General features: G+C 43.2%; 1 protein-coding gene across 3 annotated transcripts in view; it reads right to left on the reverse strand.

Moving 5' to 3' along the window:
• The window catches only part of LOC142499392 (aldehyde oxidase 1-like), a 70,815-nt gene that overhangs the window by 24,407 nt on the left and 31,831 nt on the right, over positions 1 to 14,577 (reverse strand). For all 3 annotated transcript variants that reach the window (XM_075608688.1, XM_075608685.1, XM_075608686.1), the window contains 6 exons: positions 12,966 to 13,058; positions 11,512 to 11,681; positions 6,111 to 6,237; positions 5,166 to 5,288; positions 4,068 to 4,164; positions 387 to 511 (listed from right to left, as the gene is read on the reverse strand). In XM_075608688.1, coding sequence (XP_075464803.1) covers positions 387 to 511; positions 4,068 to 4,164; positions 5,166 to 5,288; positions 6,111 to 6,237; positions 11,512 to 11,681; positions 12,966 to 13,058 — 735 coding nt within the window. The remainder of the gene's footprint in view (positions 1 to 386; positions 512 to 4,067; positions 4,165 to 5,165; positions 5,289 to 6,110; positions 6,238 to 11,511; positions 11,682 to 12,965; positions 13,059 to 14,577) is intronic.

The raw sequence follows: 14,577 nt of genomic DNA on the forward strand, positions 1-14,577 counted from the left end.
CCAAGATGCAAAATTCTGTGTGGAAAATCATGTGACCAGGCAGGCACTACTGTAGATACTATTTGTGAGCTGCTAGAGAGAGGGCAAAAGGGGTGTGCCAAAGCCTGTCTCAGAAGAGGAAGGGGATGTGACTTTGTAAATGGTTGCTATAGAAACACAACTGCTTGTTATTAGAATACATTAAAAATTTCTTTAAATATTTTTTTTAATGCTACAAGTATTTTCTCATAGGACAGAACTGATTTATTTAAAAAAAAAAAACACATGTAGGATATTGCTTGAATTGCAGCTTTAAGATAACGGACTAGACTAAACCCATATAATTAATACTCTTTGCTTGGGCGTTATCTCTACGTCTGCCAAGTAATGTTATGTTCCATATTCACCTGCACTTGTGATGGATCCTGTGATGACACATAAATATCCAGTTCCCTTCCCTCTCCGTTAGGTACGACCCGGATGCTTTGGGTCTCCATGTAAAAATGCTCCTGTCCTCCAATGTGGATCTCGCCTGTTCCAGATAACAAAAGCAGGATTGCAACAGAGTCCTCCATACTCCTCCATAGCAACGCTTCAAGTCTGCCCGGCTACTCCTCAGGATCGATGATACAAACTTGCAGGACTCCCCAGTCCTTGTTCAGGACACCCACTGAATTGTTGTCCTGAAGCAAGCTTCAGCAAAGGTTTCTAATGACTTTTGTAGGCTAGAGTTGCTCAGATGATGTCTAATGTATATGAGGCCTTCAAGTAGATTTAGTACAGACCCAACTAGTGACTTATAGGTTGTACAGTACATAAGGGCTCTTCAACTGGCAGTCCACAGTCCAAACACTCGAAGGGCCTTGATATGCCTCTTGGGCTGCATCTAAGTGCAGTTTTTCACACTGAAACTCACTTGTAATCTAAGGCAATGTAAATTTGTGCTGTAAATGCTTGTAAAATGTTTAAATATAATATTTATATTATTTACAATAAGCTTGCGGCCCTTCTGCTGCTAAATCGTTTCTGTTCCTGCCCATTTGGAAAACTAGTTGAAGAACCTGAATGTATATGGTCCTATAAGAAACGTAATTCCGTCTCTATGAATGAAATAAAAGCAGGCTGGAGAGAAAATCATTGGGAATCCATTGCCGAAGGGAAAAGAACAGTTATGCATAAGTGCCAAACAGAGGAAGAGGAGACGGGTACCTGATAGTAAAAATAATATCATAATATTACAATGAACCTAAAGGTCCATGGCTAGAGTGTTAGGGCTGTAATATACCGCATGCGGCTGTGCGTGCCTATGCGAACGCTCGTGCATGTGTCGCATGCTTTTCCTGTATATAGTGCCGGGAGCTGCAGGTAATGTATATATGCGTGTATGTGTGTGTATGTGTGTGTGTGTATGTGTGTGTATGTGTGTGTGTGCATGGGTTGTGTGAGTGAAAGTAAGTCCTAGATAAGATTTTTTAAAGAAAAAAAAACTTTAATAAATATTTTTTTTTTACTTCTGCAATTATTGACACACGCACACACGCGCACACACGCGCACACACGCACGCAGCGGCGCGAAAAGATGAATTTCCTCATCTTCGTCGCTGTCTGTCGGCTCCCCTCTCCCTGCCGTGCACGCGCGCGGCCCTTCTATAGAAAGGCTGACTGACGTCAGCCAACTAAAAATCTGCACGCACGGCGTAACACGCGCCCGTCACTATAGAACGTGCCTCAGATTGTTAGCTCTTGCTATTTTGTGTAACGTAAGTGGTTAATCTTGTTTTCAGGGGAACTTGCTATGGAAGCTGTGGGAGCATCATTTTTAAATGGTTATGTTTTGTATTGTAAAATCTGGAGGCTCTCAGAGAAGCTCATATTCAAGTAGTCTCTGGGACCTTCCAGGAGGAGATGCTGGGAAGAGTCTGTCTGTCGGCGGATTTGGATTCACAACGGATCGGCCGTTTCCTTCGGTCCGTAGATCAATCTAAAAAAGGGCGCTTCACGTTTTGCAGTTGTTTTTATTATTATTACCAATACACTTCGCTGATTCCACAACCCATGGGCGGATTTGCTGAATCCAATCCGTGGATTCAGCAATCCGTTGGCAGGTTCTAAAGAATGCGCCAACGGATTGCTGAATAGGTGGACTCTACAAATCCGTCAACGGATTGAGTCCAATGGTGGATTTTTATGAATCCGTGTTGATTAAAACCGACCAAATCCATCTGTCGATTTTACACCCCGAAACGGATTTTGGGGTAAAAGGCGAGAAAATCTGGGAAACGGATTTGGGTGTATTCGCCCATCACTACCTCTTGGTCCTATGGATCTGTGCAGATGTAGGGGCCGCTGTGACAGCAAGTGTTCCTGGGCCATTGCTCCTGGGCTTCATCAGCTTGCCATGGAGACAAACCCTAACTGCAGTTGTCAAGCTCTACTCCAGAGAAGGTGGGCGGGTGTCATTCCTGCGCAAGGCCGGACCACCTCCCAGCTTGATGGGATTTCAGATTCCAGGTTTAACCCTAGCATGTCAAGTTTAGGGAGTCTCATCTAGGTAAAAGATACCCTTCTCGCCTAAATCTGACACCTATTAGCATTTTTAAAAGTTATTGATGCATCAAAAGAGAGTACATTCAGTGGTCTGATTTAATGTGCAGTATTATCAAGCACCACATGTACAAGTAAAACCCTTCATTGTGGGTCAAATGTGCAGGCAGAGGGCTGCTGCTGTGATCACACAGCTTTCTATTGGACATGCTGTTTGTATATTTAATTTACATATAGATATTAGGGAATACCTGGAGCAGTATAAATGTGGCACCTGTTCACTTCCTGAATAAAGGAGCTTTCATCATGTTTAATTGATAGATCGCATTTTACAACATAGGTGGTCAAGTGCTACGAAGATATATCGCAGTTGTCAACATAGGACACACAGATTAGATGGTTTTACAAATACTACCACAATCATCCCAAGGTGTGGGTTATATACCATCTCTTTTCACTCCAATAGAGACATATCTCTTTCAGCATACTATTATAGAGTCAGCAGCACCACGTGTTATTTTAATATTTGTATTTTTTATTCACTGGTCTTCACTTCATGTAGTCACTTAATAGAATTATTATCTTTTTAAATTAGCCTTGAAGAGCCGCCCTGAATGTACTCTCTCTCTCTCGATGTCTCACTGACCTTGCATCAGTTATTCATTAATATTGTATCCATTAACCTTAGTATATAGGTCGCACCCATTGCCAGGGTCTCGGCAATTAGGTGTTCCCAAAAAAACTTTACTAAAAAATCTCTGGATTTTGTTCTAGCTGCGTCCCTGCTGACGCGGAGCGTGCTGTGCGCTCGGCGCTTGCCGCTTTTACTTATTGCAGTCTTTATTTGGAAGTCCCCGCTCACGCAGTGCGCGCGCACTTGTGGGTGGGCACGCACGCTCACCCACGTTTGGCGCTTGAGCAGACAAAAAAAACTGACTTTGAAGCGCGCTCAACTTGTCCGCAACGCCCCCTCGCTCCTGCTTGCAAAATAGGCAGGACATCCGGCGCTCATGCTTAGAAAGTTGGTGAGAGCGGTCAGCGTCAGCGGGGACGCAGCCTAAGTGAGCGGTGTGCTCTTTTTTGTGTTGTACTAATTTTTTTAAAGTTAGACTTGGGAGGGGTTTAATTTCCTCTGGCTGCTCCCTTCTGTGTGATGTCACTGTGTGATCAGCGAGCGCTTGTACAGCCAGAGCCGCCCCTCCCCTTTTATTGGTTCTCTGATAAGTACAGGGTGGGATACGGAAAAAGAAAACTCTTCATTGACAAACACTTCCCCATTCTGAGGCCCCTAAGAAAAACAATTGGACGACTATGTGGCACTGCACCTTTAAATGAAGGGGTCTCTGAAAATACCAGGAGCTAAGGAGAGACCGGTTACGGTTAGGAAAGCTTGATTACAATTCTGTATGTTGCAAACGTTGCTTGTTTGTAGCCACACAAACACGTCAATATTCCGCCACACAGCTGGTAAATAGCTGTCGCTAAAAGACATCTAATTGCAGTAAAAGCCTTTGCTTCCTCTCTTTAACCTAATTGATCCGTACCTTGAAGGATGTGATCAACGGTTTTAAAAGCATTGTCAACATTTCCATGATGTATTTTCCGTTGTGGTTCAAAGAAGGATTCGTACTTTATAGCATCCTGGAATGAGAAGCACCCGAGAATAAGCTTATGTAAGAGACCCCTGAGGTTTAAAAAGCTCTGTACACACAGCTTCATCAATGAAGGGCAATTGTTGGACTGTTAGAAGGTACAACACATCTACACTCTAGAACAGTGGTCTCCAACTCCAGTACTCAAGGACCACTAACAGTGCAGGTTTTAAGGCGTTGGGGACCACTGCTCTAGAAGTAGGTGGTGAGGCCTGGAAGGGTAGAGGATCAACCAGAGTGATCTAATAGCAAAGATGTGTCTTATGGGTTAAATACATGTAAATGGTAATGTTGTAAACTTTTATGCTCGTATTTACTAAGAGGTGCTATGCCATAAAACACCTTCTGCCAGAAAGTGAAGTAATAAATATAGGTCTTAATGCTCTTGCTAGTTTTACTTCACTCTGACCTACTCTCTTGTGATAAGACTGTTTGTAAAGAGTTGTACAGTATATACAAGTAAATTGCTTCCCCAGCCTTTTATCCCTGTGTCATGTTGTGTCCAGTAGTAGGTAGTCATAATTGCCCAACAGATAAAAGAGATAAACTGAACTCCCCCCCGCCTGTTTTTTTCTATGATTTGTAATCAAATTGTAAAGAAAAATAAATATCCCATATTTTTAATGTGTGTCCCTTTCAAAGGGCTATCACACTAGTTTCAACACACCTGCAGGTAGAATTTGAATGACAAGCATCTACTATTTGAGCAACCATATAAATAGTACCGTAGTAATAATATATAGCATTAATAATGTATATATATTATATACACACACACACATATACACTATGAATACAATATAATAATATGCATATAATACATATATAGTCTGTACATAAGAATATCTCCTGATATTGTGTATACAATAATAATAGTATATAAATGAAATATGCAAACTAATCAACCACCGCCCTATTAACATTCACCAAAATGTCAAAATAAATACTCTGTCCAGGTAAATAAAAAAATAAAGAGAAAGTGTAGTATACCTCAATGGTGAGAATAACCGGCTCCAGATTTACATAGCCGACTTTCACTTTATCAGCTGCTTGTTTTGCATGTTCTGGGGTATCCGCCACCACGGCACAAATAATATAACCCACACACAGCACCTAGGGACACAAAATCACAGCTTTATAAGGCAGCGCGTAATATGCCTCTGGGGAATGAGTAATAGAGATGGGTAACCTGGTGTAAGCTGCCAATTATATTCACGATTAATACAACCAATGGGCTATTTCCTAGGAGATATTTAGTAATGCTTTTTTACATTTCTTTTATAAATGTAACCTTTTTAGCTGCCAGGAGGCCTGGAAAAAAAAATGGCAGAACATTGCAATATTGAAAGATATTTATAGGATCTATTGATCTGGAATCACATGACTCCGATTATAAGAATAACAGCAACTGCCCTTTTCTCCCAATGGAACTCGAAGCACTTCAGTTACAATCTAGCGGGTCCCTGCCCCACCCAGCTCACGGTTTACACTCGATGCCTGAGGCACAGAGAGATAAAGCGACTTGAGCTGAGTCACACAGAGATTATACTGGGATATGAACCAGACTCCCCTGATTCAAAGTCAGTGTCATTGTTTTTTGAGCCATTGCCTTTAATCACTGAGCCACTTTAGCTATACTATGTGTCTTGATAATGCATTTGAACATGATGAACTAATAGAGGTTTTAAACCTAAGATAATCATCTACTGAATATAGAGAGAAGCAGAGTATTTCCCAGTAACAAGGGTTTCAATTCCATCCACTGGAATGAAACTTTATACATTAATGTCTCGTTACCTGTGTCACACAATATTGATTAGGGGCCTCAGGCTTTGTGTATACAGTAAGTAAGGCATGTGCCAATGTGTTATTTACATAGCTACAAATAATTAATATTTCCGTTACCTCTGGTATCCCAGGAAGGATGTACCATACCTTGTCGTCTGCAAGTAAATGCTCCGGCCAGAAAAAGTAAGGAAACGTATTTGTTTCAGGGACATCTTTCGCAGTTACAATGTCACACACTCCTGGCATACTAAGCGCTTCTGTCATGTCTATAGACCTAGAATATAAACATAATGTGGACCAGTGATTACTAACAGAGGGTTCTTCGGGAGGAGGGTTGCCACCTTCTGTTGAAGGTCAACTCCAAATTTTTCAATTTCACGCTTACCTTTGGCGGCGGCATCTCCCGCCGTTCCAACATCTTCCCGGCATCTCCCGCTGCAACCCGTCAATATGTCCGCTTTACATCACATGGTGCCGCATTGCCATGACAACGGGACGCTATGTGACGTCACGCGGCGTCAAGTTGCCATGACAATGGGATGCCTTATGGCGCGGAGGCGTCACATTGTCATGCCAACGCGGTGTCCCGTTGTCATGGCAATGGGCGGCACGTGATGCTGTGAAATCACGTAGCATTCCCGATTACATGGCATCGCGGCACCATTTGACTCCACGTGGCCATATTGACAGGAGTTACTTGCAGGGGAAGATGCCGGGAGAACGCAGCAGACGCCACTGCTTAACGTCACCACCCGGAAGTTTACTAGGTAAACCCGGAGCCTGGAGATTCGTGGACAAAACCTGTTGTCTCCGGATCAAACCCAAAGTGGTGCCAACCCTGTTCGGAAGGTGTCCCAAAGAGGTTGGGCCCAAAATATCTGTAATGGCGAATCCCAGGCACTATAGTGGATACCTGAGCCTGTGTGGGGGCTGCACACTTAGTAAGGCCCCAAACTGCATCTTAGTCAAGAGGTGAAGTTGTCAATTACAGTGTACTCAAATGATTTGAATAGGCGCCACAAATTCCATAAATATCAAAACAATTATTTAAACAAATTAAACCATGAGATGTTACCCAAAAAGATACTTCTCAACCTTTCCAGGAAATATGCAGAGATTTCCTACAGAAACAGTCTTGGTTTGGGATGGGAAGGGAGCGATCAGGTCAGGAACACATCATCTGAATAAAAAACATAAAAACAATAATTGTGCAGTATGTTAGTGCAGTGAGGACTGGATGCAAATCTTGGCTCTTTAAGATTTCCTACTTACAGCAAAGCTAAAAATATAGCGCAGTGGTCTGACTCAGTCAGGAAGTGTGGAGATGGTAGACAATTCTCTTGATTTATAATGGCCCAGATGGATTCTCATATAAAGGAACTGGTTCAGCAGTGTTGATACTCAAATCCCAATATGGTTCATGCAATGAAAAAGCAAAAACAGCAATATTAAAAAAATTTGTTCCGTTTTAGCTGGCCATAAATTTAGTTTATTTTAGCTACTTAATGTATTTTAGCTTTATTATATATGAGATGACTAATGCATATTTTTCTCTGTCTTTTCTCTCTTTCACCACACGATGATACAAGAGTTATTCTTACTGTGATAAAGTTTTTCAGTTTTTAGCATCTAATGAATTATTTATATCGTTTTTTTGAAATTTATTAAAGTTATATTTTAAATTTATATTTGTTTTATTTATGCAAAACATTTTTGTATGCAAATTATCTTTGGACCACAGAGCTTATGTGCCTGTGTAGAGGCGAACCTGTGGGTTAAATATGTGCTGATAGGCTAACGACTAATTGCCAATGTGTAGCCAATTAAATGATACCATATAAATATGTAACACCCATATGAGACGTCATTATGCTCCTGAGGAAGCTGTACTGTATGTTCAACAGCGAAACGCGTAGAGCCGACATAGTTGCTGCAGCTGCTTATAGAAGAAGACGCCGGATGTCAGAGTTCGAATACAGACCCTCTCCCTGCGCGTCGCCATCCAGTTCCACCGGATGCGGTCACCCGCGAGTCGGAAGTGACGTCAGATGCCACCGCCGGCGGCGAGGCTGGGGATACAGGAGGATCCTGAGAAGTTCCACTGCCTGAATGAGCATTGTATTGCCGAAAAAAACCAATATGTGTACAATTCATTTGTACTTATTGTGAGTACATCTCCTATTTTCTTTACCTGAGATAAATCATTTGTTTTGCAATCTAGACCATTGGGCTGTTTTTGCTTTTTCATTGCATGAACCATATTGGGATTTGAGTATCAACACTGCTGAACCAGTTCCTTTATATGAGAATCCATCTGGGCCATTATAAATCAAGAGAATTGTCTACCATCTCCACACTTCCTGTCTGAGTCAGACCACTGCGCTATATTTTTAGCTTTGCTGTAAGTAGGAAAACTTAAAAAGCCAAGATTTGCATCCAGTCCTCACTGCACTAACATACTGCACAATTATTGTTTTTATGTTTTTTATTCACATGATGTGTTCCTGACCTGATCGCTCCCTTCCCATCCCAAACCAAGACTGAAGTTGTCAATTACAGCAGGAGCTTCCAAAGTCCCTCCCCACAATGCTTTGCATTGAGGGCGGCAAGGGATTCTGGGATTTGACTTTGGAAGCTCCCACAGTGTTTGACAGCTATATGATGTTGTCTGCACACACTGAGGTGCAATTTGAGGCCTTAATAAGCGTGTTTCACCCCACAAGCCCCGGACACTATACTGCCTGGATGAGTTTTGTTAGCAATATACTGATTAAGCAATAAGATTTATTAATTAGGGGTTCACAAGAACAAATATTTTCTAGCAGGGAGTGCACAATGTAGAAAAGGTTGGGAACGATTGAGGTGGAGTATAGCTTGCATTGTTAAATAAATGCATATTTTCTATGTATCCTGGGTGGCACCTTTAACGTTTTCAGTGTATTTTTATAAAAGCTTTCTTTCCAGTAAAAAAATGAGTGAATGAAAAGCGCTAATATTATAAATGTGCAATATATATTAAATAGTGTTACAATTCCAATAGTCCTTGAAGTCCAGTAGGCTGCCTAACCAGTCTAGCTGATTGTCTCCACTACCAGAATGGAAATGAATACAAAATTGACCTGTATGGCACCAAGGATGACAGCAAACAAATTGTCCCTCCGCGGATTCTCCCCGGTCTGTTGTGCTGACGTGTGGCTTCTGAAGATTCTCACTGCAATCATGAACATATGTGAATGATAAAGACAGAAACAAAGCACCAATAGTGCGTTACCTTTGACCATTTGGTTAGAGGTAAACAGGACTGCAATTCATGATGAGCTGAACCATGGGCGTCCGCAGAAATATTTTCAGGGGGGGGCATAATTTTAACTAGACAGAGAGAGAGAGTGGGTGTGGGGGGTGTGTGGGTGACGGGGTGGGTGACTGACACTTGGGTGGGTGACTGACTGACTCGTATGTGACTGACACTTGGGTGACTGACTGACACTTGGGTGGGTGACTGACTGACTGTGGGTTGGTGTCTGTATTCATTCACAGACAGACAGACACAAACACACACACACCCTCCCTGTCAGACTCTCCCCCCCCCCTCAGACTCTCCCTCTCAGACTCTCTCAGACTCCCCCCCCAGACACTCTCTCCCCCTCAGACTCTCTCCCCCTCAGACTCTCTCCCCCTCAGAATCACACACACACACACACACACACACACACACACACACACACACACACACACACACACACACACACACACACACACACACACACACACACACACACACACACACACACACACACACACACACACACACACACACACCTCTTGTCTGGTGCCACTCTAATGCAGATAGTCCCAAGGTGTAGCCCCATCTCTTTCTTACACCCTCTCTTCTTCATTCACTCTCCCCCCTCACCCCTCTCTTCCTCACTTCCTCTATTACACCCCGTCTCCTCACTCTCCCCCCTCCATCAATTATCCCCCTCTGACTCAAACCCACTCCCTGAATCCGCCCTCCTCACATTCATTCCCTCCCCCCCTGATCTCACACACACACACCACACACACACACACACACACACACACACACACACACACACACACACACACACACACAAACTCAGACACTCGCAACAAGGAAGAATCGGAGCAGGGGGGGGGGGGGGAACGGAACGGGGGGTACCGGAGCAGGGGGGAATCGGAATGGGAGGGGGGGAATCGGAACGGGAAGGGGGGAATCGGAACGGGAAGGGGGGACAGGAGCAGGGGGGGGGGGGAATCAGAGCAGGAGGACAAGGGGGAAGCGAGAGTGGCATGGAGCAGTAGTCACCTGACTTGCTCCATGCAGGAAAGGGCGGGCCTCGCTATGCAAGCTCAGATAGAGCTTGCGAGGGCCAAAAAAAATAAATCCTGGCAGCGTGCCAACACGCGCCAGCCAATCAGGAGACAAGGGAGGGTTTTTGTTTTTGTTTTGCAGAGACGCGCGCGCTTCCTTGCACATCGTGAGCGCGCTAAATCCTGTCACGCCAGTGCCCTCTGTCCCCCGCTGTTGGCGGCCGTGGGTCCGGGGGGGCCCCCCCTTGCCCCCTCATGCGGACGCCCATGAGCTGAACACTACAGTGCTGAGAAAAATATTCCTCAAGAATACAATTTATTGGGATTTAAAATAATAAAATACTGCAATATGATAATATGCTGCAAAGTTGTTGTTTTAAATCCCAATAAATTGTATTCTTGAGGAATATTTTTCTCAGCACTGTAGTGTTCAGCTCATCATGAATTGCAGTCCTGTTTATCTCTAACCAAATGGTCAAAGGTAACTCACTATTGGAGCTTTGTTTCTGTCTTTATCATTCACATATGTTCATGATTGCAGTGAGAATCTTCAGAAGCCACACGTCAGCACAACAGACCGGGGAGAATCCGCGGAGGGACAATTTGTTTGCTATCTACAAACATTGGGGCTGTCATCCTTGGTGCCATACAGGTCAATTTTGTATTCATTTCTTTCCAGTAGTGCCACTGTACACAGTGCTGTTCATAGTTTGCATTGTATTTTTATGTATGTAGTGCCCACCATGTATGCAAAGCTGTACGGAGATAACATACAAAAACAATACAGGGAAGATATTATACAAAGACTTAATGCAAAAAAGTGCATGCTACAAAAATGTAATCATTAGGGGATAAATAATCCCTGGACCGAAGAGTGTAAACTCTACCTAGTGTATATACTAGATCACTTAATCCATATTGTATATAACAGAGAGAATAAGCACTCGCCCAAAGTGTATGCTAGTTCATATAATGTGTGAGGTTGGGTGCTCTTGATCCACACCCATCATTCCCTGGGCTAGCAATGGGATCAAAGAAGGTGAAGCGAATGTGGATTTGCTTCATCTTCTTTGGCTAGCGGATCTGGATTGCAAAGGCTTAGCCAGATATACTTCCCACGGCAATACATTTACCCCAAAGGTACTGTATACAGAACCACGCTCAATGGAGCTGGAAAGCCAAAGGTGTGTATCACATACAAAGATGTTATACTGACGTGATCTTGGCATAAGCTCTGGAGCTGGTCACCAAAGCCATGAAGAGTTCTCCATTCATGGCCGGCATGTCATCGCAGTACACCGCTTCCCCAGATACTTGCATCACAGCTGTTTTGTGCATGATGGGTCGTCCAATGGGATCCTGAGGGAGTTGATGAGCACTCACATCCTGGGACAGAATATATGTAAGTTAGAGTCAAGGACTCCAGTCCTGAAGTAAACTTCATAGCCTTCTCCACAACCTAGCTAAGGAAACTTCCATGGACAAAGAACTTTCAAAGCTCAGCTAAATTCATTCAGAACTCTTCAGCCTACATCTGTGTCGCCCCAAAGGCGGACAGACAGACAAAGGGTGTAAGCCATTTGCTTCTCTTCACTGATGTTTGTTAATGTTACAGCTGCTGTGTTACAATCCGAAACACACCAACCTTCTCATCCCCAAGTACCCTATGTTTTAACTTACCCTTCCTTATAGATTGTAAGCTCCTTGGGGCAGGGCTTCTAATACAACACATTGCAGGCCTATCCTACCTCTTCTAACACAGTTGTAATCTTGTCTGTAACTGTTACATATGCCCATAAGCATATATTATGTAACTATCCATACAAGGTCTGTAAATTGAATGTATTACCACTGTTCATTTAATGCAACCATGTATTATCATAACTCGGTGCCCAGGACATACCGTACTTGATAACGAGAGGTAACTCAATGTATTATTTACTGGTAAAACATGTTATAAATAAATAATATATACAACAAAAGACAGAGGAGCCCAATGCTACATCAAATTGAAAAAACATATATGGTAATAAGTATAAAGTTTAAATACTTCAATAATAATAGTAATTACTTGGTTATTTAGTTAAACCCTTTGGCCAAAGCGTCGTATGCATGCATACCAAACGTCAAGGTATAACCACAAACGCAGGTCCTAACACTAAACTGTGAACCCTTCCTGTTACCTCTGTATGAGGGGAAGCAACTACAGTGAGTCTTGTCCTTTCAGCAAAATGCCAGAACCTCCCCAGTTAAAAAGGTGGGGAGGGGTGAGCTCTGGGTGGAGGTGCCACCTTCCTCCATTTAACTGTTACCAGTCAGAAATTGATTAACACACACACACATTCCCAGCTAGCTCAAACTCCTACACCCACCACATCATGAATATATATTTATGCCAAAATGAGTGCTACTGAGCGTGGCAAATGTATACAACAAAAGACAGGGGAGCCCAATGCTACATCAAATTGACAAAACATATATGGTAATAAGTATAAAGTTTAAATACTTCAATAAAAATAAATAATACCCTGCTGGCCAGTAGATATATGTCTGTCTACAGAAAACTAGAGACCAGGTTTAGATAGTAACATCTATAAATGTCAATAAGGGATTGGAGAGCATGAATTAAGCTGGGAGTATCAGTCTCATTTATAGAAACGTTTTACTGACCGGATACTTTTGTATGTTCTTTGGCATGCTGGTCTGGATATCTTTATTATCATGTCTGGACCTATCCGATATCTCCAGGGCATTGCAACATTCCTGCACAGGGGATTGGAAAGAAAATGAGGTGAACTGACATTTATCAGGAATTTTGTACTACAGAATTTATAGCTGCGTTTTGGCTTTTATAAAGCGCTGGCAGTGTACAAAGCACTGTACAGTATGTAGATCAATAATGCATTACAATGCAGTATTATTATCATTATTATTCTTTCTTCCTGTACAGTACATGTACTCAGCTCTGTACACAATACAATACACATAGCTTGAACAGGGCAATACAAGGCCAGTGCAACAGTGAGTTCTAGGTAGACAAGTTGAAACAGTTTGAGAGGGCGTGTCTGCCCTGAAGAGCTTACAATCTAAGCAGTGTAAAGGAAGACACACAGGTTCAATAGGAAATCATGTGCAAATTGTATAAGCGTGCAAGTACATGTAATCAAGGACAGAGTAAAAGGGGTGAATGAGGCGTATTGAACAAGGTAAGCACCCTATAGCCAAGGTGTTTAAAGGACCCCAGGTAGCATGCTCTCTGACCTAAGAGTATGAATGATTGAGTTCCGAGAGGAGTGGGTACTAGATGTTGGGTCGTGGAAAGAGTGGATACAGTAACCACTATATGCCGTATGCTGCTTGAGTGCAGTAGTGAATATATGGTAATGGGAAATGTAGGTTCTATGTAGAATATATAGTCAACAACCAGTGTTGATGAAGGTCAAGGATAAAAAAAATAGTTTTTTAAGTTAAAAAAAATCAACAGAAAATAAAAATGAATAATAACTACATGGAAAGTGCACATATAATACAGTGTAACAAAATGTAAATACTGGTGAGAAAATCCTTCTCCCCCAAGGCTAGAAAAGCTACCAATGTAAATAGATATTGCTACAGTGTAGTAAATAATATCAGTCTAGTACAAGCATGTCAAACTCGGGGCCCGTGGGCCGCATGTGGCCCACAACGAACATATTTGCGGCCCAGCCCAGTGGTTCCCAATCTGTGCGCCGTGGCTTGCCTAGAGTGGCGCTGCGATTATCCCTCCCCACTATCCCTCCCCATTATCCCTCCCCATTATCCCTCCTTCATGCCGGCCGGGCCGCAGGGGATTGGCTGCAGGCAGAGAGGAAGCCGGGGGCGGGGCTTCCGCTTTGTGCAGAGCACACGGTGAGTGTGTGTGTGTCTGCCTTCCCGCTCCTGGCTCCTCTGTCTGCTGGTGGCTGCGCGGGGCCCCGTCCCCTTCTGCCCCGGGTGATAGGAGAAGGTAGGGGGTGCTGGGGGGGGAGTTAGTTGTACATTTGCCTGTCCTGCACGGATCGCATGCCTTTCCTCCCCTCCCCCCAGTCACTCACATCCGTCGCTGCCTCTGCTCTCCTGTGTGTGTGTATCTGTGTGTGTGTGTGTATCTGTGTGTGTTTGTGTATCTGTGTATCTGTGTGTGTGTGTGTGTGTATCTGTGTGTGTGTGTGTGTATCTGTGTGGTGTGTGTGTATCTGTGTGTGTGTGTGTATCTCTGTGTGTGTGTGTGTGTATCTCTGTGTGTGTGTGTGTGTATCTCTGT

The sequence above is a fragment of the Ascaphus truei genome, chromosome 7 (assembly GCF_040206685.1).
Source record: "Ascaphus truei isolate aAscTru1 chromosome 7, aAscTru1.hap1, whole genome shotgun sequence".
NCBI classification, from domain to species: domain Eukaryota; kingdom Metazoa; phylum Chordata; class Amphibia; order Anura; family Ascaphidae; genus Ascaphus; species Ascaphus truei.